This window comes from Ornithodoros turicata, unplaced genomic scaffold (assembly GCF_037126465.1).
Source record: "Ornithodoros turicata isolate Travis unplaced genomic scaffold, ASM3712646v1 Chromosome147, whole genome shotgun sequence".
Lineage (NCBI taxonomy): Eukaryota > Metazoa > Arthropoda > Arachnida > Ixodida > Argasidae > Ornithodoros > Ornithodoros turicata.
In genome coordinates, this window is record NW_026999317.1 from 130,775 (window position 1) to 154,432 (window position 23,658).

Here is a 23,658-nt window from a genome sequence, read left to right on the forward strand (position 1 = left end):
ATTGCTTTGTTCCTCCTGAATAAAGTCACACACCTGTCCCCCTTGCAGTTACTCTCTGAACTAAATGAATCGGAAAATTCTTAAGAATCGTTCTAGTTCTACTCCCATCCAAGGCAGCACTATAGACAAGACGAGAATGTTCCTAGTCAAAAAGAAAAAAAAAATACAGAACTACATGCAGAAGGAAAGTATGAGAGAACAGGTCAGGCCATGTCAGCGCACGTTTGTCAGACAAGAAGGAGAAAAAAAGCAAAGCGAAACACTTGAACGAAGCAGAAAACCAGCATCAAACTCTTTCTAAACACACACACACACTCCTCTTATTCAAAAACAGTGCTCATCATAAATCCGTCCAGGACAATGCACACCATCCTCCATTTTTCTATTGCTAGACTTTTTTCCAGTAACGGTCAATGCATTGCTACAGACACCTGAAGCACTGCGTGACGTCATCACATCCTGTCTGAACAAGACAGCGGCAAAGACAAAGACTCGTATCATTTATTGAATCGCAAGATTATTTCCTTTGTCCTACTCTTAATGATATTCATACTTACATTAAAATTGAACAAAAAAGCACCGTGCATATTAGCGATTTTCACCCCAAAGGCTCGTCATGGTCATTAGAATCACAGCACCAGTAAAGTACCACTGCTCTTTGAAATAATAAGTGAGACCACTCAACATAATCACCAGGCTTATGTAATACATGGCCCTTTCTATGCTCATATACTCGTTGTCTCAGGCTAGAGCTGCGAGCAAAAAGGCGCGAAAGCCTGTGGGCAAAGTTCCATTCCCGCTCAACGGAGGACTAGACAGAACGTCGTTACGGGAACATGATTGCATTCCTACTATATTAATGATTATTGCATTGCAGTTTAGAAAGACTATCACAAAAAGTCCGTACTACGCTCAACTATAATTTAGGAGCCTTCAAATTCTACTTTCTGTGGAAACTAAAACTGCCCTGCTACCTGGATCACTATTAATCAAGCGCTCCAATTTTTTCTCTCTTCCCATTTCAGCCTTGCCATGCAGTGAAGCAGTCTCACAATCAAAATAATTATTTACACTGAGGGTGGCGTGCTAGGAATTTCTGTCCTGCGCTCAGATGCAAGCATTTCTGCACAAATACCTATAACAGCTGACTTCCTCAACACACCATGCTCCTATACATGTAACAAACAAAAAACCTACAAACTCTCTTCTCACAAATTCAACTGTACCAAGCGACTTTCTTCTGCGTAAAATCGGTGAAAAAGGGAAAGGGCAACAAAAAATTATGCGCACTTGTGCTTGAATTGCAATGACTTCAAAAACCGATATAATAAACTAAGAAAAAGAGAAAAAGACACCCATTTCTGCTATCAGATAATTCTTGCATAATGCTACATACACAGCCGCATTGCCCCTGCGTAAAGAAAGCACAGGACAAGGGCACACAAATTGCTTTAAGCGAGCAGGGAAAAGGCTTAAGACCACAGGAATAATCGCAGAGTCACCACACATTGCTACGCGGCTAACAAAAGACGACAACAAGATACTAGCAGCGGATAAAATTGTAACACTGCTAAACAAGCCCCAACATGCCATGATGACGTCACAAGCCAGGAAAAAAGCACACCCACCCACAGACAGCAGCTCAGGAATGCACAAGGAGAGGTGCTCTATATATGAATTTTTCCTTTACGCTCAGATACCAGCATTTCTGCACAAATACATATAACTGCAAACAGCCTAATTACTCCATCAACACATCAAGCAAAGTGAATTCTGACACTCAACAACATCTAACAATAAACAAAGCAATTCAATACTCACTTATTCCGAATGCCTCGAGACTTTCTTCTGCTCTACCTGATGCTGACTGTTTCCCCTCAGCTACATCCTGAGTAAAAGCAGTGAAAGAAGAAAGAGCCGCGAAAAATTACACGCACTTGCGCTCCAATACCTGTAACTGCAAGAAACAGTAGCGCACGTTAATAAACTGATCAAAAGGCACTCACTTCTGCCACCAGATAATTCTTGCATAATGCCACATACACAGCCGCATTGCCCTTGGGTAAAGAGAGCACAGGACAGGGATACATAAATTTCCTTAGGTGAGCAGGAAAAAGGCTTAAGTCGAACCGCTCAGGAATAATCGAAGAATCACCGCTTATCGTTACGAAACTCAACGGCTAGCACAACATGACACCAACAAGATACTAGCGGCGAATAAAACTGCAACAAGAAAGACACTGCTAAACAAGTCCAGACATGCCATGATGACGTCACAAATCAGGAAAAAGCACACACACTCCACGCACTTGTGCTCCAATAGCTGTAACTGCAAGAAACCGTAGCGCACGATAATCAACTGAGAAAAAGGCACTCATTTCTGCTATCAGAAAAGTATTGCATAATGCGATACACACAGCTGCGTTGCCCCTGCGTAAAGAAAGCGCAGGCCAAGCGTCTACACAAAACGAACAGAGAAAATCGCTTCTACTAGGCGTTACCGCACATCGCTACGAAGCTCATCGGCTAACACAAAACGACAACAACAAGATATTAGCGAAGGGTAAAAATTGCAGCAAGAAAGACACTAGACACATCGCATAGAAAATACTGCTAATCGGGAAAAAGGCCTAAGCCTGCGACAGAAAATCATAGAGCATACACAACTTCATTTTTCTATTTCACGTAAACTAAACGCGGTATGCTATTTCCTGCTCGGAAAACGACGTATAAATTTTCTTAGGGAGCAGAGAAATAAAGGAATTTCTACTCCGTGCTCAGATACCAGCATTTCTGCACAAAAACCCATAACTGCAAAATTAAGCACTGCTTACTTCATCAACATATCGACCACCCAACAAAATCAAACAAACAACCCCACTTCCACTGATAGAACACTATTCAGCTTTTACCAGGAGGCTTTCTTCTGCGTAAAAGTAGAGAAAATAAGAAAAGGCCAGTGAAAATTTACAGACACTTTTGCTCGCATAGCTATAAGGAAAAATAAAATAAAATAACGAGTCACACGGTAATAAACTGTGACAAATACACCAATTTCTGCTATCAGATAACTATTGCATAATGCTAAATACACAATTGCATCGTCCCTGCGTGAAGAAAGCACAGACAGAGGACCTACAATTTATCTTGAGCGAGCAGGGAAAGTCACTTTTTCTCTGACAGCTTACTACCATAAAGTCTGAAGTTTTGCAAAGAAAACAAAGCTTGAACAGCGCTACGAACGTGACAGACACATAAAAAACAAACAAACAAACACTCCTATTCATTTCTACTGACAGAATTGGAGCTAAAGCCGTGAACCACACTACAAGAACAAAGCATCCAGGATGTGAACCCGAGAGAGGGATGAAGAGACGACACAACAAATTCTCAAACTGTAAATTCAAATTGTAAAATCTGGTATTATTTCTTCCCTGTTAAATGCTTCTGTCTGCAAAAGTTGCATCCACCATATTAAGTATAGTTTGTCACGCCAGTGCTCTAGGTTACGTTCTGCGGGGTTCGAGGATTGTATAATTTCTTCTAGAGCCTTATTGTTATTTCGCAAGCTATTTCACCCCACACCTTGTTCCGCGATTGATCGGTTTCCGGTTGTCGTTATTCCCTACCACCACTCTGTTTCCCACAACATATATGCTGTTGCAAAAAATGTTGGTGTCAATATTGTTTTTTCTAATGCTTTTAAACTTAGTAGATTAACGCCTTTTTCTTCTGTTTTCACTGGTTGCCCCATAAAACATCGTAACCCGTTTGTTCCCTGCAATCACTCGGTTGTATACTCCATTCCCCTCGAATGCGTTTTTTGTTATGTAGGTCAAACCGGTAGATGTTTGAATGACCGTCTACGGGAACACTGTCTCAATGCTAAAAACATGGGCCTTGTATCAAGTGAACTTATCCAGCACCTTCGTGAATGCAACAATTGTAAACCTGTTTTCCCTGAAACCAGGGTACTATGTAAAGAAAATAATGTTTGACGAAGGTTGTTGAGGGAGTCTGTAGAGATTGCTGCACGTGACAATTGTGTGAGTAAGCCATCCTTACTTACTGTTCCTCCTCTCCTGAGGTTTTTGGATATATAGGGCATCGGTACATTAAAATTTTTGCTGTGTTTGAGAATTTGTTCTGTCGTCTCTTCATCCCTGTCTCGGGTTCACCTCCTTGATCATGAACCAGCTTGTCACCGCCCTGTCTCTTCTATCGAAGAACAAAGCACACTGCTTCAGGAAAGCATATCAAATGCACCGCAACAGGACCGGCGTCGGGCACTCATAAAATAGCTTGCTCAAAACAAAGACTTCACCAGGTTCGCGAGGCAATTCCAAACGCTCGGCCTATCCAACAGACAGCAATGCAAACGCGACTACCCTTATTTTTTAAACCACTATTTCACGCAATAGTACATAAATGTATCACTCGTGTCACACGAAAAGGCAAACACATAGCACTTACCTCTCAATTGGGGTCCCTGGTTCAGAAAAGCGCGCGCGCGCACGCACACACATACACACACTCACATTTTCACACTCAAAAACACAAAGTCTATTTTCACAACCGCATAAATCCATATTATTCCGCAGATCAATAATTATCCTACCATCGTCAAAAGACGGTACACACATGTATGCGAACGCAAAACAATAGGTCTTCGTTCCGGATGTAATAGGATATCGCCACTCGGCCGGCGCGAACCAAAAAAAAAGGAAAGGAATGCGTGTTTGCTATACATCCAAGAGAAAGCAGCAGTCATGGTACAGTAGGGTGTTCACTTCTTTTTGCTTTTATTTCCGTGCACCCATATATTTTGCAAGAATACTATAGAGCGGAACGGGTAAATGTGAACATCATTCGCTACACACTGTAGCTCTCATCATTTTTAAACCAAACCACCTAACATGTGTTCATAGGCCTTCACTAAATAGGTGATCCGATAATGACTAAAAAAATCATTCCACCATCGCTGACTGCAAGCTTGGGTACCCAACAGAGCAGTGCGCTCCCATCAACACGCCTTGGGCTGACCTTACACACCCGAAGCCTTTTCTGAATACATTCTGCTGGCACTTGAATAAAATACTTATTGCGAGGGTACTACAATGTCACCTCTGCTTCTGTTTAGGTGATAACACAGTGCGCCCGAACCGCGCCCCACGCGAGCCGCGCGCGGGCCCGTTCTCGCGGTTTGGACACGCGACGCGCGCGATCCGTTACCGATTCCCCGTGCGATCGCAACGCGGGCGCGTTCTCGCGGTTTGGACGCGGTACGCGCGCGATTCGTTACCGTTTCCCCGAGTGAGCGCACTGTTTTGTCACTTAAACAGAAGCAGAGCTGACATTGTAGTACCCTCGCGATAAATATTTTATTCCAGCGCCAGCAGAATGTATTCAAAAAAGGCTTCGGGTGTGTAAGGTCAGCCCAAGGCGTGTTGACGGGAGCGCACTGCTCTGTTGGGTACCCAAGCTTGCAGTCAGCGATGGTGGAATGATTATTTTATTTTATTTTATTTCAAGTCATTATCGGATCACCTATTTAGTAAAGGCCTATGAACACATGTTAAGTGGTTTGGTTTAAAAATGATGAGAACTACAGTGTGTAGAATAATGTTCACATTTACCCGTTCCACTCTATAGTATTCTTGCAAAATATATGGGTGCACGGAAATGAAAGCAAAAAAAAAGTGAATTCCCTTCTGTACTATAACTGCTGCGCAAAAGCGCGGTACCACTTTCTGTGCCCGATGTCCGGCCGACATCGGCCCGATGTGCTGCTGCCGACACTCCCGACATCGGCCCAACATACGCTTTGCAACACCGCCCAGAGTTGGGCCGATGTCGGGTCAGGATATTGGCCCGATATCATTTGGACATGCTGCCGATGTCATTTCGACATGCAATCGACATGCTGCCGATGTTGCGCCAACATAATTTTGCATTTTTATTCGTGTGTTGGCAATCGTAACTACAAAAACAACGTTAGACTAGTTGTTTGCAAGGAAGCAAGGTTTTATTTTCGCCATTGTTTATTACTCGTTTTATTTTCTGAGTTCCCTTCGTTTCTCATATTTCCCACGGCGTGCAATGGGCGCGGTGTTACAAAAAGCAAGACGAAGAAAATTTAAAAGCTCCTAGGTCGACGAAGTGCGAGAAGCTTTCAAAAGATACTGGCATTCCTTTCGAAGCGAAAACAGTACTACACATTTCATGTCTAACGAGCTTCCGCAAATTCGAGAGCCCTGCTCGTCTCGGAATCAAAATGGTGGAGGTGACATGTCTCAGTTTAGTACTCTCACGCATACAAACAAGGCCTAAATGAGGAATTGCTTCGAATATTAACTCGACATCAACGTAACGAATGTGTTTTCTACTTGCTTTTGGCGCGGGACACCAAGTAGGTCGATGGAAAGCCAGTGTCCGCGTCATGTCGTTGGCTTCGGTGAACATCGAGCCGACATTGCCAACTTCAGTGGGATGTTGGTCGCAAGTTAGCAGTCTCGGTGTCATGTCTCTGGTTTCCGTGATCAAGCCGATATTGTCAATCACTGTGAGATAGCAAACATGCATTCCCTTCTTTTGTTTTTTTTTGTTCGCGCCGGCCGAGTGGCGATATCCTATTACATCCGGAACGAAGACCTATTGTTTTGTGTTCGTATACATCTCTGTACCATCTTTTGACGATGGTAGAATAATTATTGACCTGATGAATAATATGGATTTATGTGGTTGTGAAAATAGATTTTGTGTTCGTGAGTGTGAAAATGTGAGTGTGTGTCTGTGTGTATGTGTGTGTGTGCGCGCGCTTTTCTAAACCAGGGACCCCATTTGACAGGTAAGTGCAATGTGTTGCAGTGCAACTATTGCGTGAAATAATGGTTTAAAAAATAAGGGTAGTCGCGTTTGCATTGCTATCTGTAGGATAGGCCGAGCGTTTTTAATGGAATTGCCTTGCGAACCTGGTGAAGTCTTTGTTTTGGGTAGGCTATTTTATGAGTGCCCGACGCCGGTCCTGTTGTGGTGCATTTGATATGCTTCCCTGAAGCAGTGTGCTTTGTTCTTGTAGTGTGGTTCACGCCTTTAGCTCCAATTCTATCAGTAGAAATTAATAGGAGTGTTTGTGTGTTTGTTAGTATGTGTCTGTCACGTTCGTAGCGCTGTTCAAGCTTTGTTTTCTTTGCAACACCTCAGACTTTATGTTATTAAGCTGTCAGAGAAGAAGACTTTCCCTGCTCGCTTAAGATAAATTGTAGGTCATTTTTCTGTGCTTTCTTCACGCAGGGACGATGCAATTGTGTATTTAGCATTATGCAATAATTATCTGATAGCAGAAATGGGTGTCTTTGTCACAGTTTATTACCGTGTGCCTCGTTATTTTATTTTATTTTTCCTTATAGCTATCCGAGCAAAAGTGTGTGTAATTTTTCACTGGCCTTTTCTTATTTTCTCTACTTTTACGCAGAAGAAAGCCTCCTAGTAAAAGCTGAATAGTGTTCTATGAGTGGGAGTGGGGTTGTTTGTTTGATTTTGTTGGGTGGTCGATATGTTGATGAAGTAAGTGCCTAATTTTGCAGTTACGGGTTTTTGTGCAGAAATGCTGGTATCCTGAGCACGGAGTAGAAATTCATTTATTTCTCTGCTTCCTAAGAAAATTTATACGTCGTTTTCCGAGCAGGAAATAGCATACCGCGTTTAGTTTACGTGAAATAGAAAAATGAAGTTGTGTATGCTCTATAATTTTCTGTCGCAGGCTTAGGCCTTTTTCCCGATGAGCAGTATTTTCTATGCGATGTCGCATGTCTGGACTTGTTCAGTAGTGTCTTTCTTGCTGCAATTTTTACCCTTCGCTAATATCTTGCTTTTGTCGTTTTGAGTTAGCCGATGAGCTTCGTAGCGATGTGCGGTAGCGCCCAGTAGAAGCGATTTTCTCTGTTCGTTTTGTGTAGACGCTTGGTCTGCGCTTTCTTTACGCAGGGAACACGCAGCTGTGTGTATCGCATTATGCGATAATTTTCTGATAGCAGAAATGAGTGTCTTTTTCTCAGTTGATTAGCGTGCGCTACGGTTTCTTGCAGTTACAGCTATTGGAGCACAAGTGCGTGCAGTGTGTGTGTGTGTGTGTGCTTTTTTCCTGATTTGTGACGTCATCATGGCATGTCTGGACTTGTTTAGCAGTGTCTTTCTTGTTGCAGTTTTACCCGCCGCTAGTATCTTGTTGGTGTCATGTTGTGCTAGCCCTTGAGTTTCGTAGCAATAAGCGGTGATTCTCCGATTATTCCTCAGTGGTTCGACTTAAGCCTTTTACCTGCTCACTTAAGGAAATTTGTGTATCCCTGTCCTGTGCTCTCTTTACGCAAGGGCAACGCGGCAGTGTATGTGGCATTATGCAAGAATTATCTGGTGGCAGAAGTGAGTGCCTTTGTCTCAGTTTATTAACGTGCGGTACTGTTTCTTCCAGTTACAGGTATTGGAGCGCAAGTGCGTGTAATTTTTCGCGGCTCTTTCTTCTTTCACTGCTTTTACTCAGAATGTAGCTGAGGGGAAGCAGTCAGCATCCAGGTAGAGCAGAAGAATGCCGGTTGGCATTCAGAATTAGTGAGAATTGAATTTCTTTGTTTATTGTTAGATGTTGTTGAGTGTCAGTATTCAGTTTGCTTGATATGTTGATGGAGTAAGCTGTTTGCAGTTATAAGTATTTGTGCAGAAATGCTGATATCTGAGCGTGGAGGAGAAATTTCTATACAGGGTGTCCCAGAAAACGTATCATTGAATTATAATAAAAAAACTACACCACCTAGAGTCATGCGGTCAATGGCATTTGTTCTTACTGGGTTTTTGCCACCTCCTCATGTGAATGTCGTGTAACCTAAGTTTAATTATGTAAATTTGTGCGAGCTTAAGTCGGAAATTTGCCTAGTAAATGTCACTTTTTTACCTCATCAATATGAAGAGCGTGTCTAATTTAGTCAAATTAATGATAATTGACAGAGATATTGAGGGGCTATCCCATCGGAAAAATAGCCGAACATCATGCCCTACGGAGGTCGCACAGAATAGCGCACGATGAATTTTTCAGCGCAATCTTTGTCAGTCAGACGAAATGAGGTTGGAAACCCAGCCCTCCCCGACATCGCAGAAAGAGATAAAACAGGCACGGCTTATGGCGTCCGACTTTCGCTGGGATAATGCTTTCCCTCTCCCAATTTTAGGAACTGTTACTTTTTCTACTATCACTCTGGGGCTGGCTTCGGAACCTCCTTTCGTCGTACTAAGAGCGATTGCGCTCAAAAAGTCATCGCGCGCTATGGTCCGGTGCTCCGAAAAGCATGATATTCGGCTATTTTTCCCGATGGGATAGCTCGTGAATATCACTGTGAATTATCATGAGTCTGAGTGAATTCGGCACGCTCTTCATATTGGTGGGGTAAAAAAGTGGCCTTTACTTGGCAAATTTCCGAGTTCAGTTCGCAAATATTTACATAATTAAACTTGAAGTGCATGACATTCACATTAAAATGTGGCAAAAACCCAATCAGAACAAATGCTGTTGACCGCATGACTCTAGGTGGCGTAGTTTTTTTATTATAATTCAATGACACGTTTTCTGGGACACCCTGTATAGAGCACCTCTCCTTGTGCATTCCTGAGCTGCTGTCTGTGCGTGTGTGTGCTTTTTTCCTGGCTTGTGAAGTCATCATGACATGCTGGGGCTTGTTTAGCAGTGTTACAATTTTATCCGCCGCTAGTATCTTGTTGTCGTCTTGTGTTAGCCGCATAGCGATGTGTGGTGACTCTGCGATTATATGGGTCTTAAGCCTTTTCCCTGCTCGCTTAAAGGAATTTGTGTGCCCTTGTCCTGTGCTTTCTTTACGCAAGGGCAATGCGGCTGTGTATGTAGCATTATGCAAGAATTATCTGATAGCAGAAATGGGTGTCTTTTTCTTAGTTTATTAGCGTATACTTCGGTTTTTGAAGTCATTGCACTTCAAGCAAAGAGCGCACAATTTTTTTGTTGCCCTTTCCCTTTTTCACCCATTTTACGCAGAAGAAAGTCGCTTGGTACAGCTGAATTTGTGAGAAGAGAGTTTGTAGGTTTTTTGTTTGTTACATGTAATTAGGAGCATGGTGTGTTGAGGAAGTCAGCTCTTATAGGTATTTGTGCAGAAATGCTTGCATCTGAGTGCAGGACAGAAATTCCTATCACGCCACCCTCAGTGTAAATTAATTATTTTTAATTAGCTGTTAGCTATTTTTTAATTAGCTGCTACAGCTAATTTAATTAGCTGTAGCCTCAGACAACGGGTATATGAGCATAGAAAGGGTCATGTATTACATAAGCCTGGTGATGATGTTGAGTGGTCTGACTTATTATTCTAAAGAGCAGTGGTAGTTTACTGGTGTTGTGATTCTAATGACCATGATGAGCCTTTGGGGTGAAAATCGCATTAAGAGTAGGATAATCTTGTGATTCAATAAATGATAGGAGTCTTTGTCTTTGCCGCTGTCTTCTTCAGACAGGATGTGATGACGTCACGCAGTGTTTCAGGTGTCTGTAGCAATGCATTGACCGTTACTGGAAAAAGTGTAGCAATAGAAAAATGGAGGATGGTGTGCATTCTCCTGGATGGTTTTATGATGAGCACTGTTCCTGAATAAGAGGAGTGTGTGTGTGTTTAGAAATAGTTTGATGCTGGTTTTCTGCTTTGTTCAAGTGTTTCTCTGCTTTTTCCCCCCTTCTTATCTGACAAACATGCGCTTCTCGTCTTGTCTATAGTGCTGCCGTGAATGGGAGTAGAACTAGAACGATTCTTAATAATTCTCCGATTCATTTAGTTCAGAGAGTAACCGCAAGGGGGACAGGTGTGTGACTTTATTCAGGAGGAACAAGGCGTCATTATTCAGTTATCTGCCTGGCTGTCGGATGGAACGGACATGTCTCGATTAGCTCGTTCTATGTATCCATTGATGGTGTTAGGATATTTTGTTCTTTTGCGAGTCTCATTTAGTAAGATTTTGGGAATGAAATACTTAATTCCTACAATCACCTCTCATGTTTTCTGTTTCCTATGCAATCGTTATAGTACAATAAAGTAAATAATCTTGGAATAGTGATTCAATAAGTAACAGGTCCCCTGTCTAGAGCGTACGCGTCCTTGAGCCACGTAGCTGCATGCTTGGGTGATGACGTCATACCGCGACTCTATTGTTTCATCTGTCGACGCATCTAGCTTTGTATTTGTTCTTTTTTGACAACGAACGTTCTTTTCTTGACAATGCCGATAGTGCGGCCCTGAATGGGAATAGTGCTAGAACAATGCTTAATAATTTTGCGATTAAATTAATTCGGAAAGTAAGCGCAAGAGGGACAGATGCATGACTTTATAAAGGAGTAAAAAGCATTACGATTCAGTTCTGTGCCTGGCTGTCGGAGGGAATGAACGTGTCGTTCTGCGTTCCTTGTGACTGATGTGTTGTGTAACTAATTATTTTGCCAACTTTGTCCCCGCTTTGTTTGCGGTTTTCATGCCCGTGCAAGTCAGGCGCTGGTTGCTGTTGTCCAGGCATCCCCGCCATTTTTTATCTTCTTCTACCTTGGGAACGGGAGTAGCGCTGGCGTGATTCTTAATAATTTTGGAATGAAATTAGTTGAGAAAGTAACCGCTAGGGGGGCTGCTGATGCGTATCTTTAAAGAAGAGAAAAATAATTTGAGTCAGTTCTGTGCCTGGCTGTCGGAGGGAATGAACGTGTCGTTCTGCGTTCCTTGTGACTGATGTGTTGTGTAACTAATTATTTTGCCAACTTTGTCCCCGCTTTGTTTGCGGTTTTCATGCCCGTGCAAGTCAGGAACACACACGCTGCCCCAAGAACACACTGTCATCCCAGGACTATCCTAAGGTTGTCGGATGGGGACAGGTATGGCATCCCTAGGATGCCAAAATCTGATCCTCAAAATGTCATAATACTGCCACTTTGGCATATGAGATGACGTCCCCGAGGCTGTCCCTCGCCCATCCTCAGGGACCAATTTAGGACAGTTTAAGTACACATGAAGGACAATGCTTCCCGTCAATTCTCTGCTTTGATTTGTTTTATGTATTTTGTGTTTTCTGGCACGCGCATCCGCCAAGTGCTTACACAAGTTGCACCAAATTGCAATGACACCAAAGTTATGGGAGCGTTTTTGTTGTTCCTGTTCGAAACAGAATCTTCTGAAGGACACTAAGTCTGAGAAATCCTCATAAGGGCGGGACAAGCCTTAAGCTTGCCCACTCAGAAACCCACTCCGAAAGGTACTAGAATTCTCTTCCGAAGTCGAAACAGATACCATTTATTAATATAACGCGTCCCTCCGTAAATACGGGAGTCCTGCTAGCCTGCTACGCAAAACGAAGGGTGAGCACTCAATGCTTCTTTCGATTACGCAAAGAAAAAATACTCAAAGCGAGGAATCGATTGAAGTATTAGGTTTGCCTCATTCCAAAGTCTATGTTTCTTACTCACGTTGGTTTGAGACATTCAGGTAGGAACTTTGAAAGTCAAAAGTAGTGCGACAGCATCGCGCGTTTCTGTTCTTTCCACGAGAAATCGTTCATGTATCATAGACAGTCATTCTTTTTGGCGGCAGGGAATTTTACGCTGGGCCATCCTTTATTTAAGAAAAATCTGTCAGGTCCCAGGATCGGCCCAAAAACAAAACAAATGTGTTTAGGGAGTCTGAGCACGTAAACTAAACAAAATACTATTTCTCGTCCCCCTAGCTACCCACAGGGACGGGCACAGGACGTACCTGAATGACTCTTCACGGACAGTCCGCGAGTGTTATCCTCAGGACGTTATGGGCATACACCTCGAAGGACGAGGACACGATAACACTGTGGGGACATCCTGAGGACCATGTGTGTTCTTGGGGTGGTTGCTGTTGTCCAGGCATCCCCGCCATTTTTTATCTTCTTCTACCTTGGGAACGGGAGTAGCGCTGGCGTGATTCTTTATAATTTTGTCATGAAATTAGTTGAGAAAGTAACCGCTAGGGGGGCTGCTGATGCGTATCTTTAAAGAAGAGAAAAAGAATTTGAGTCAGTTCTGTGCCTGGCTGTCGGATGGAGCAGTAGCATTGTTCTGCGCTCCCCGTGACTCCTGTTGTGGTGGGCTGGTTTGTTGTGTAACTAATTCTTTCGTACGTGATAGCTTTGTCCCCCCTTTTTTATGATTTTCGTGCCCAAGCATGTCAGGTGCTGGTTGCTGATGTCCAGGCATCCCCGCCATTTTGTATCTTCTTCTGCTTTGGGGACGAGAGTAGCGCTGTCGTGATTCTTAATAACTTTGCCATGAAATTAGTTGAGCAAGTACCCACTAGGGGGATGCAGATGCACGACTTTATAGAGGAGAAAAACATCATGAGTCAGTTCTCTGCCTGGCTGTCGGATGGAGCAGTCGCATCGTTCTGCGCTCCCCGTGACTGCTGTTGTGGTGGGCTCATTCGTTGTGTAACTAATTCTTTTTGTTGTTAGCTATTGATGGTTAGCATATTTACTCTTGCTTTCCCAGCATCTGTATTATGAGTGTTTTTCTCGTCGCGTGTCCAGAGCCGTCCTAGCCGGCCCAGACATGCCATGATGACGTCACAGGATGTCCAGAACTTGTGGTCACAGCTGAAGATGCTTTGCAACCTGCCTCTGTGCTCCGTCGCCCAGCGATGGTCAGTGGCTGTTCCGGACCGCTTTCTTCAAGATGGCGTCGTTGATCTTCAACTAAACTCCTTCCCTCCACTCTATCGCTATCTATTTTTTTCTTTTTGATAGACACAGGTTGCCGCCAACTCACAGCTGTCCTGAACACGAGTTAGACGCTCTCCAATTAGTGTGATGACTCATTGGATGATGCTGATTAATGTGGGGGTCCCAATTAGCTCTACTTGCTAATTATATCGTGTTTAAGGCTAGTTGTGAGTTGGCGGCAGTCTGTGTCTAGTGATTACTACTTCCCTGTATTCACCTCTCAATGTTTTTTTTTTCTGCCAATAAATCCCCGCCCTCCCTGTTGTTCTTCGCTCAATGCATCTTGCTTCCAGCCCATGGCTTTTTCTTTAGGCGCACATGGAGCAGGGCCCGGAATTTTTGGCATTTCCTATAGTATAAATACCAATAAATGCATAGAAGCGGCATTTGCGGGGTTGCCTGCCTTTTTATTGATTCTATTGGATTGTAGCCTTTTCTAACTTTTTTAGATGCCATGACATCATTTTTTAGTGGTTGAAGTGCGAGTGTACCTTTCACGCTCGTGCTGAGCTGCATTTTGCTTTTCGTTTCTGCGTATGTGAGCCCTCCGTTCTTCTTTTTTTTTTTGCGTTCTTTCAGTTTTCTTTCGGTTCTTTCTTTTTTGTTCTTTCAGTACCACGCATTGGTAGAAGGCGTTCATGCGTATTTGATCAAAAGATTTAGCCTTTCTTGGTCTTTCAAGATCTTCGAAGGCGGATGTCTAATAGCGTTATTCGATATAGCGTGGTTATTGGCCGCCTTTGCATTCACGTACTAGAAGTCGCAGCTCACACCGGCACCGTAGCCTTTAAAGTTTTCCCGGAAGGAGCATTCTGAAACACCAACAAAGCAATAGAGCGTACCAGGTTAATGTGCGTATTTTTGCTTTCTTGTGTGTCTATTTTGACGGCCTAAACGCCTGCCTATTCCCATCGTTTTTAGTGCCTAAATTTCCGGGCCCCAGTCATTAGTGATTAAAGCACTGTTATGGCTTTTGCTTCTAGGAAGCAACAACTACGCTGATTGGTACTGGTTACACACTTTTATCACATCATATGCGTCTCTTAGCTCTACACCTGACTTTCTTTCAATAATTTCCAGAGCCTCTGAACGGCCAGGGTTGCACAGCATCTGTTGCGGCATACCATATCACCGAGGAGGGTAACGTGCTGCGTGGAGTAGAAGCGCACATAGATATTCCACCGAACAATTCTAGTGACTATCACGATATGTAGGATATGTTCGGAGAAGTCGCATAACACAAATAAACAAACATGTGCCTCATTGAATATTTTTAAGTGTGTGTGTCTCTTTACTGTAGCACTGTACACTAGCTTCTTTGGTCTCCGGAGCAAAATCGAAAATGTTTTGCGTCTCAGAGGACCGAAGCAGCAATAGTTTTAATGGCCTCACCAGAAAGAGAATAATGGGGAGCCAGCTGGACGTGCGTTCACCCTACTTCGTTTGCCAGCCATTATCGTTCCCGTCCCCAGCACAACAGTTCACCTCTCACGCCTACAGGCTAGATCAACTTCGGCAGCTGATTTCCCTTCAGTAAACATGTTGTTATACGCTCCGCAAGTACCTTTCTGCGCAGCGGAAGAGGGCGAGGGTGCAAAATGACCTGCGCGGCGGCTGACGCACTCTCATTTGCCAAGGCACCTGCCGCCTCCACGTGCGAACCAGAGAAAGGTAAACACTAGGGAACCCGCCATACGTTTCATGTGTTTTCCGTTTTGCTAAGTGATACGGTGTTAAATACCTGCTGTATTTATGACTCTACTTCGTCCCATTTGGATGTGGTGTCACTTTTCTATTTCCAAAGCGAACACAGCTTCGCTGGCGGCGGCAGAACGCAATTAGCTGTTGCTGCTGCTGGAGGGTCCAGATGGCACCCTTATGAAAATAGGCTATGAACATTTCATACACTGTATACATTTTGCGTATACAATTGAAACACTTTTTCTTTACATTCTGTATATCCAGTGTATAAGGCTTTTGCTATACAATGTGTAGAGAAAACATTGTATACAAAAGGCTTTTCACGATGTGTTTATTATGTGTATACACGGTATACTTAAAGTACAAAGCACAGTAGCCTTGTGCACACTCTTGCCCGGCGGGTCTTACAATCGTTGGAGGAATGTCCGGACGCTCTGCTTGATTTTCGATAACTCTGTACCGGGGCACGCTGCGCGGCACTAATATGTAATCGCAATGGAAATGTATGTCTATGCAAAACACAATAGTGAAATTAGTGCTTACCAAAAATCGCTCGCATGCGGACCAGGTCTACCTTTTCTTTTGGAGGCGCATCTTTGTGGGCGTTGCTTGGGTTTCCAGTTATGGGCTTGCCCACAAACTCCTCTTCAGTGAAAAGGAGGTTGTCCGGTTGCCCCCCGGTTGTCCGGTCCCCTTGTCCGGTTGCCCCCACTCATGGTCTATGCGCAGTCATCTTGTAGTTCGTGAATCGGGTGCGCATCACATATCTGCACCCCACACCACTTGACAAGGATATAAACCGATCACTGCTGAGACAGCTTTGACGACCGTGGCATCCCGTGCCCAGTTCAACCGTAGAAACTTCGAAACGTCTCAGTTCAAACGCGGCGTCCTCTTAGCTCACAACCCTAGGCGCGTTTACATGAAAGCGACATAAGTCGACTGGGCGAGATAGGTCGATCTCCCCTCTCCATCTAAACCCGCCTACATCGACCTAAAGGGGGCGTCGACGCAGCAGAAATAAGTCGCTACGTCGGGGTAGATCAGACGACTGGAGTCGTCTCTGCTTTGCCATGTAAACCGGGCAAGTCGACTGTGCCGACGGCCTCCGCTACGTCACAACCGCATCTGCCGCCGTGCTCCGCGCGCAACAAAAATAAACATGGCGACGGACACGGTTAGCGTTCCCGCTGGTGCAAGCGCAAGCGTTTCAAGTCAGCAGCGTTGTGTATGGACGAAGGACAGCACGAGGTTTATGCTGTGCATTGTCTTAGAGCTTGATGTGGCGTCCCTACTCGACTCAAAGCGCCAACGCAACAAAGCGACGTTCGAAGCAGTGGAACAAAAAATGAAGAAGATCGGACTTGGCTTCACCTGGTCTCAAATAAGATGCCACTGGAAGAACTTGAAGCAGAAGTACAATGAAGTAAGCGTTATTTCTGTACTGCTACTTAAAGGCAATAGTATGTTAGCGTGCGGAAGGTATACGGTGTCTGCGCGGATGTCACAGTAAATCATTTTACACCTTTATTTGCTAAAAAAGGTGTATTTTTATACAAACACCCTTTTCTAGTCCGCAAAGGGTGCAAGTCCGCAAGTTGCAATATCGACATACACCACGTTTTATCCAATGTCGATCATTGAGAGTATAAAGTGGAGTGTTGAAACAGGTGTTTACCGTCTAATACTCCTTTTTTACACCCCATTTGAGTTGGGAATGTGGTGTTAAAAATGGTGTTCTATTTCGTGAGAGAAAAATTATGCTGGTTGCACAGCTCCGCTTAGCAAGTAATCACATTGTAGACAATAACCTAGCTGAGTTAAAAACACAGTATTTGACAAGGAGGGATATTAGAAATATAGCTTATATCTTTGACTCGACGCAAGCGTGGGTGTTAATTGCAAAAACGCATTCCCGTCACCGTTACAAACGTTTCCCGCCCCATTATATGTAACGAACGTGCTCCAAGAAATTGTATTTCAGTATATGATCCATCCGACACGCCAATATAGGCTACGAAGGGTGCCCGAGGTCTTGTCCCATCCTACTGTTGGCGATACAAGGTCTTGAAGCCTCGGCGCTCACGTTGGTCCCACAGTATTACCAAGCTGACGAGGCGTGCCTGCGACGCATTGCGCTCCGATTTAGGCTCGACGATCGAACCACGGTTGGAAGTCTGCCGTGTTCACGCTGCTGCTTACCATAGAAGCAAGAACGTCGAACTGTATGTCTCGGCCACTGGTCTCGGCATGTTGCCGCAGAAGCTTCTATTACACTATTTGCGAGGGAATATTTGCTAGCAAATAATTCCATCAAAAAAGGTGTTTTCAATAGAATACTCCTCTTTTAAGTGTGATTTTGTTTTTAAACGCCCATTATAACAGTGTTTTATTAGGAATACACTTAACTAAAGGGTGTGCTAGAAAACACCCACCATTTGAGTGCAAAGGCAACACCAAAAAGGTGTGCTCCATGGGACAAGCCATTTACACCAAAAAAGTGTAAAAACGTTTACTGTGTATTCTGCTTCATGCTGTATTCGTGGGCACTGAAGTGCGTTTCTTTGTCAGAAATGCAGAAATGACAGGGAAAATCGCGGCTACCTTGTGAACGTTCATAGTTGATGGTGGTAGCAACCTTCTACATGTGTCATGTAATGATGACAGTTTGTGCGTGCACGTCACGAGACAGTCGTCCTTGGTGGCGGTGGCAAGACACGAGCCATACTATTAATTATACTAATGCTCGTGACGTGCGTGCACGCACAAACTGTCATCATTCCATAACACATGTAGAAGGCTGCTACCACCATCAACCATGAACGTTCACAAGGTAGCCGCGATTTTCCCTGTCATTTCTGCATTTCTGACAAAGAAACGCACTTCAGCTATTGTTACAGCTATGCATTATGAATACAACTGTTTATAGATTGTATAGTTGTATTCATAATGCATAGCTGTACAACCACTGATTGCAGCTTGCATACACCATTATGTACGTTGTGTTAAACAAACAGCACCTGGTTAAAATATCATTTGGTCTGCTAACCAGGAGAAACTTAAACAAGGTCGTAGTGGACAGGCACCATCATGTTGGAAGTGATTTGGTCAGATGGATGTCATCCTCGGTGCACGACCAAGGGCAAGAGCAGCTGAAAACGGTGTGGACACTGGTGAAGAACAAGTGCTCCAGATGCTGGAGCAATGAATGCTGAATGCAATGAGATGGAGGGGATGTATATGGCTGAGTGGCTATAAATCACTGTCATGCATGACAACTTATTTCACATTGAATTACTCTTCAGCAGAAGACAGTTTCATGGAACAGCCCTCACTACAGGGTATAGGTTTTTTGCAACGTCTGGTATATCTCCATGTGCAAAACTATTGGCCACTTAGTGCTGCATCGATAGGATAGATTATGTAGTACTTCTGTGAAAACTTAAATTTCAATTTCGCTAGTACAGGGATACATGCAGCACCTTCTCATACCCCTGCCTCGTGCTTAGTATTCCTATCGAGCACTGAAGATGCTACAATAACAGGACAGGAAAACTGTTTTCAAAGTTTAATTGTGATGATAAACAAAAGGTCACAGTATTGGACGTCACTCTTCTTGCAGACCCTCCCACCAGCAGAGGGCAGGAAGAGGAAGATGGTGAGCACACTTGTCATTCCCAACGGTCTTCGAATGAAAGTAAGATATCCACCACTTTGTTTTGTATTCTGTGTTCACTGATGCTGCTCGCACAGTAAATAACATCTGCTGTCCACTTGAGGCCCGCCTCATCAACAGGAACGGCCAAGGAAACGCACCAAGAAAGACTGTTTTCTTGATGGCCTGCAAAAAATTATGAGGGAGTCAGCATGCAGGTCAGAGAGAGCTGCCATGGAAAGGGACGAGGAAGCGCACAGACGTAACGTAAGTAATGTTGCATATGAGATACGCCTTTCCGGTGGCAATACCTATATGGGCGAAACAGGACGATGCGTGAATGACAGACTCCGGAAACATGCCAGGTCACTCACTACACACACGGTGAGAGCATAGCCACTCAGTGCCGTGATTGCGGATGCCGTCCGCTCCTAGAGTACACACGTGTGTTAGGACGATATCGAGATAGAAGGGCAGGGAAATCTTCGAAGCTATTCAAATCCATAATAGAGGTGATACCAGTGTGAGCATGCCTTCTATTAGCCTTCTTTCCCACGAGATCAGGTATGTCAACCACTAACTTATATCCATTCCTTCCCAATAAACCGCAGTTGTTAGTCAGAGCTTCGTTTGTGTGTTCACGTCCTGTCTCTGCGCCGTTTCTTGTGTCAGTATGTACCAACTCGCCTACACCGTTGCCTTGATTCTAAGTACTCCCCCTCCGAGAGGCTATGTCCCTGTAATTACTCTTCCACCGATGTCTTTTTATAATTTGAGTACTCTTATTCGCCTTGGTTGTAGGAAACTAATTCCAACCCCTTTTGAATTATGCGTTCCATAACTCCAGTACGACTTTGTGTTCAATATTTTATAGAATTCCTTTCCTTCTTGTTGTTTCTCCCAATGCGTCTCTTGAATTAAGATACAGTTAACTCCCAAAAATTTCGACAGTTGAATTGCTTCATTTTGTTTCGGTTTACTTCTAAATCCTATTGTATTAAATATCAGGAATTCGAATGTCATAATAGAGCAGAGTGGAATGGAGGAAACTCAACTGCCTGACACACTTATATTTTTTAACATTTTTGTCTCAAATATCAACCATCGCCTCTCTGCCACCTTTTTTGCCTTCTCAAATACACTTCTCCTTTTCAAAGCCATACTACGGCCCTTCTTATCAACTTCCTCGCTTTCTCGTCCCTCACTTTCCTCTGATACCATCGTGTGGAAGCTTTCTCCGCTGTCAGAATATGTGATTTGTGACACTGAAGACAAGCTTCTTGAAGGAGGGTGTGTGCATTGTCATCAAGCAGGAGAGCTACCTATGGAGGTAGTCCCCATAGGTGTGTGTATTGTCATCAAGCAAGATAACTACCTATGTCGGCACCACACACTCTAAATCTTTTTACACCTTAAAGGGTGTAAACCCAAATGTGCAGGGCACGCACCTTTTAAGGTGTAGTTTAACACCATTAACATTATTAGGATGTAATCATGTGGAAGGGTGTAATTCTCAACGCCGAATAAGAAAATACGCAGAAAATGTTGTCAGCTTGATGCGAAAAATCTACTTTTTTCGCCATCGAGCTGACAACACTTTCTGGTTATATGCCCAGGATCATCTAGGAATGAAGTGTATTTGTATGTCATTTTGATAATCACCAAATGAACATATCTAAAGTTTCACTGCATCTAAAGCATTCAGTAAAAGTTGCTCTGCTCATGCAGCATGGTGGTATGGCATGGTGGATGGTAATTGGTGAACTCTAATGCGATCAACTATGTGTATAAGAATGTTATGTTAAGGAAATATATACGGCTATACTGAAGGATAGCCAATTCATCAGAGCACACTTCAATGAGCTATATGAAAAATGATATGAATGGTCTGTTACATGCTCTGAATTGTTTTTCTTTCTTTTTTTGCTGAAAACTGATGGAACAAGAGAGGTGTCACTTGAACAGGTACCAGAATGTCACATAAGAAAGCTTCTGTCAGAAGTGTCACGATTGATAGCTTTGCAGTTTCAGCAAATTGTGTAATTGTAAAAGAAATTCCTGAAAATGTCTTGACGGTATTTTCAGAGATCTTAGGAATATATGTTTTAAATTCTCAGATTATTTTCATTGCCCTTTGTTTAACCACCGTTGAATACGATTGCCACTTGCATGTCCATGTGGTAACCACCACTCAGGAATCAACTGTTTTGGAAAACTGGATGAGCGTTTCACCTGACGTGCTGAACCTGCACAAACTTCCGGATGGCAGGCGCATTATCAATCCATGTCATGCGCTTCTGTAGTGTGCCTTACTTATGCCAATTCATGTGACGCGCTCTCTGATTGCCTATGTTATTTCTTAACTGACGTCAAGCTCTCCTTAGTGTGCCTGAATTAATCCATGCCTGGCTGTTAATCATGCCATGTGTTTATTATTTCGTCATGTCGTGAGTTCTTCTAGTGTTTCGTAAGTAATTTTATGTAATGTGGAAAACCTGCCCACTTCATCGGCAAAATATAATTGTTGTTGTTGTTATGTAGTGCGCTCCTTTCCCTGTCATGTCTGAAGTATTCGATCTCCTTTCAGTGAACAAAGTAAATGTATGTTCAAGATTCAAACACACCCTAGTATATACCCTGTATCACACCCTCACCGAGATTTTCCAGAAAAGGGTGTAATACACAATTCTTACACCCTCAAGAGCTCTGAAACATATTTTTGGGGTGCACAAAGGGTGTATTACGCCTGTGTACAACCATTTTACACCCTTTTTACACCTCTACAGGTGTGAAAAGATTTAGAGTGTAGGTGTGTTTTGTCGTATATCCAACTGTCACCAATTGTCACCAAGCAAGATGGTAGGTACCATGGACGTACCATGGGAAAGACACTAGACAGGAGATTTATAGGAAGGAGTTAAAGATCAAAGAAATCATCTTCATATCATGAGTGCTAGTTATCCAACTTTGCCGCTGTTGTGGAAGCTTAACAATAAAAGTGTTCGCCTCTCACCCACTTAGCGGTACGCAATGAAGATGACGTTCTACTTTTGATAACTGAAATAAATGTTGATCGCGGTGCACCGTTAAAGACAGACTTTACCACATAGCACGCACGCAGCCAATCATCATCCCCTGTGACATCGTTCGTTCCCCTGATTTACTGAAGCCGGGAGCGTACGCTTTCTTTTCTTTTGTAGGCTGTTTTATCGGGGGTATTTCCTGGGTTTTCCTCAGACGCTTTCAGACATATGTCGGCACATTGTTCACATGTTCCCTTGGAAGTCGGCCCAGGAAGCCAGAAAGCCAACAAAACAAAGCAACAAAAGGCCAGTTAAATGAGGCAAGCACGAAGGACCATAGGTCTACCGCTAGCAGAAATGCCTCCCTTCAAGTGTGTGGTCTACTGAAGAGTCTGCTGGTGGTTACAAGCCTACCCCGCCACCAGTGCCACCAAGTAAACTGATACCTCGGCCAGACACAACATGTCTCCTTGGTCTTTTACGTCTTTCTTTTTGTTCTGGAAGCATTTACGGCCATTGTTGTGTCTCTCACACAAGCAGAACAACTTCCCCAGGTAAAGTATGGGTAAAGTCCCCAGGTAAAGTCGCTCATTGGGCTTTCTTAGAAGAAACTTAAAATCGGCTCCTCGTCATCTCAAGAAACTCGCCTATACGTCGTTAGTCCGGTGCAGCAAGTAAACAGTGCAGCAGCTGCGAACTCATTCGCGAACCAGCCTCTGTGCGATGTTGTGACTGGAATTCGTCGTTTGTGTTTTGTGAGCACGTACAATTTGTATCAAGTCGCCGTTAGTCCCTTTACTTGCCTGCCCATTGCCCATGCCCTTGCCTGCACTTGCCTATTGTAGAGGCTGACGTTTCGACAGCCGTGTCAGCAAGAAGATGCCGACAGCGTTTTATTACTGCAGGAAAATTGTGCTATGTATTTGAGAAACCGCATACTGCTATTGGACAAGTTTTACGTACGATTTATCAATGTGCAACGGCGTCGACGATGGTATGTAACGACGAAAGACGTAAAACGAAATACAAATCACATTTTAAACATTTTGTGGGATTCTGTGCATTTTCCACAAGCTTTCTTTGAATCACACACTCCCATGTCACGCTGCGTTGTGTGGTACGCTACAAACTACTGCATTTTATGTCTAACATCTGGGTATTGTTTGTAATGAACACCGTCGCACAAAAACATGCACACGAAAGCACCAGTAGCCATGTGGTTGCACACTATGCAGACGCAAAAGAAGTACCAGAGCACATATTGCCACTTAGCACATATTGACATCACTGGCCAGCCTCTGGATTAATTCCGTGCTCAGGAATTATTGTAGAAATCACTTTGTATGTAGGACGTGATAAGCAATATGTAAGTTGCAACCTTGTCTGCAGCATTCTCGATTGCCTCTTACCTTTACAGTTCGAGACACGTTACCAAACCATTTGCAAAGGGCACTCTTACAGGGGCCGTGTAACTTGAGTTTTTAGTTT

At 43.6% G+C, this 23,658-nt stretch overlaps 1 protein-coding gene across 1 annotated transcript in view; it reads left to right on the plus strand.

The window, feature by feature from the left end:
• The window catches only part of LOC135372411 (uncharacterized), a 121,769-nt gene extending 106,716 nt beyond the window's left edge, over positions 1 to 15,053 (plus strand). Inside the window, exon 12 of the mRNA XM_064606026.1 lies at positions 14,872 to 15,053. Coding sequence (XP_064462096.1) covers positions 14,872 to 15,005 — 134 coding nt within the window. The 3' untranslated portion in view covers positions 15,006 to 15,053. The remainder of the gene's footprint in view (positions 1 to 14,871) is intronic.
• Positions 15,054 to 23,658: the final 8,605 nt, after the last annotated feature.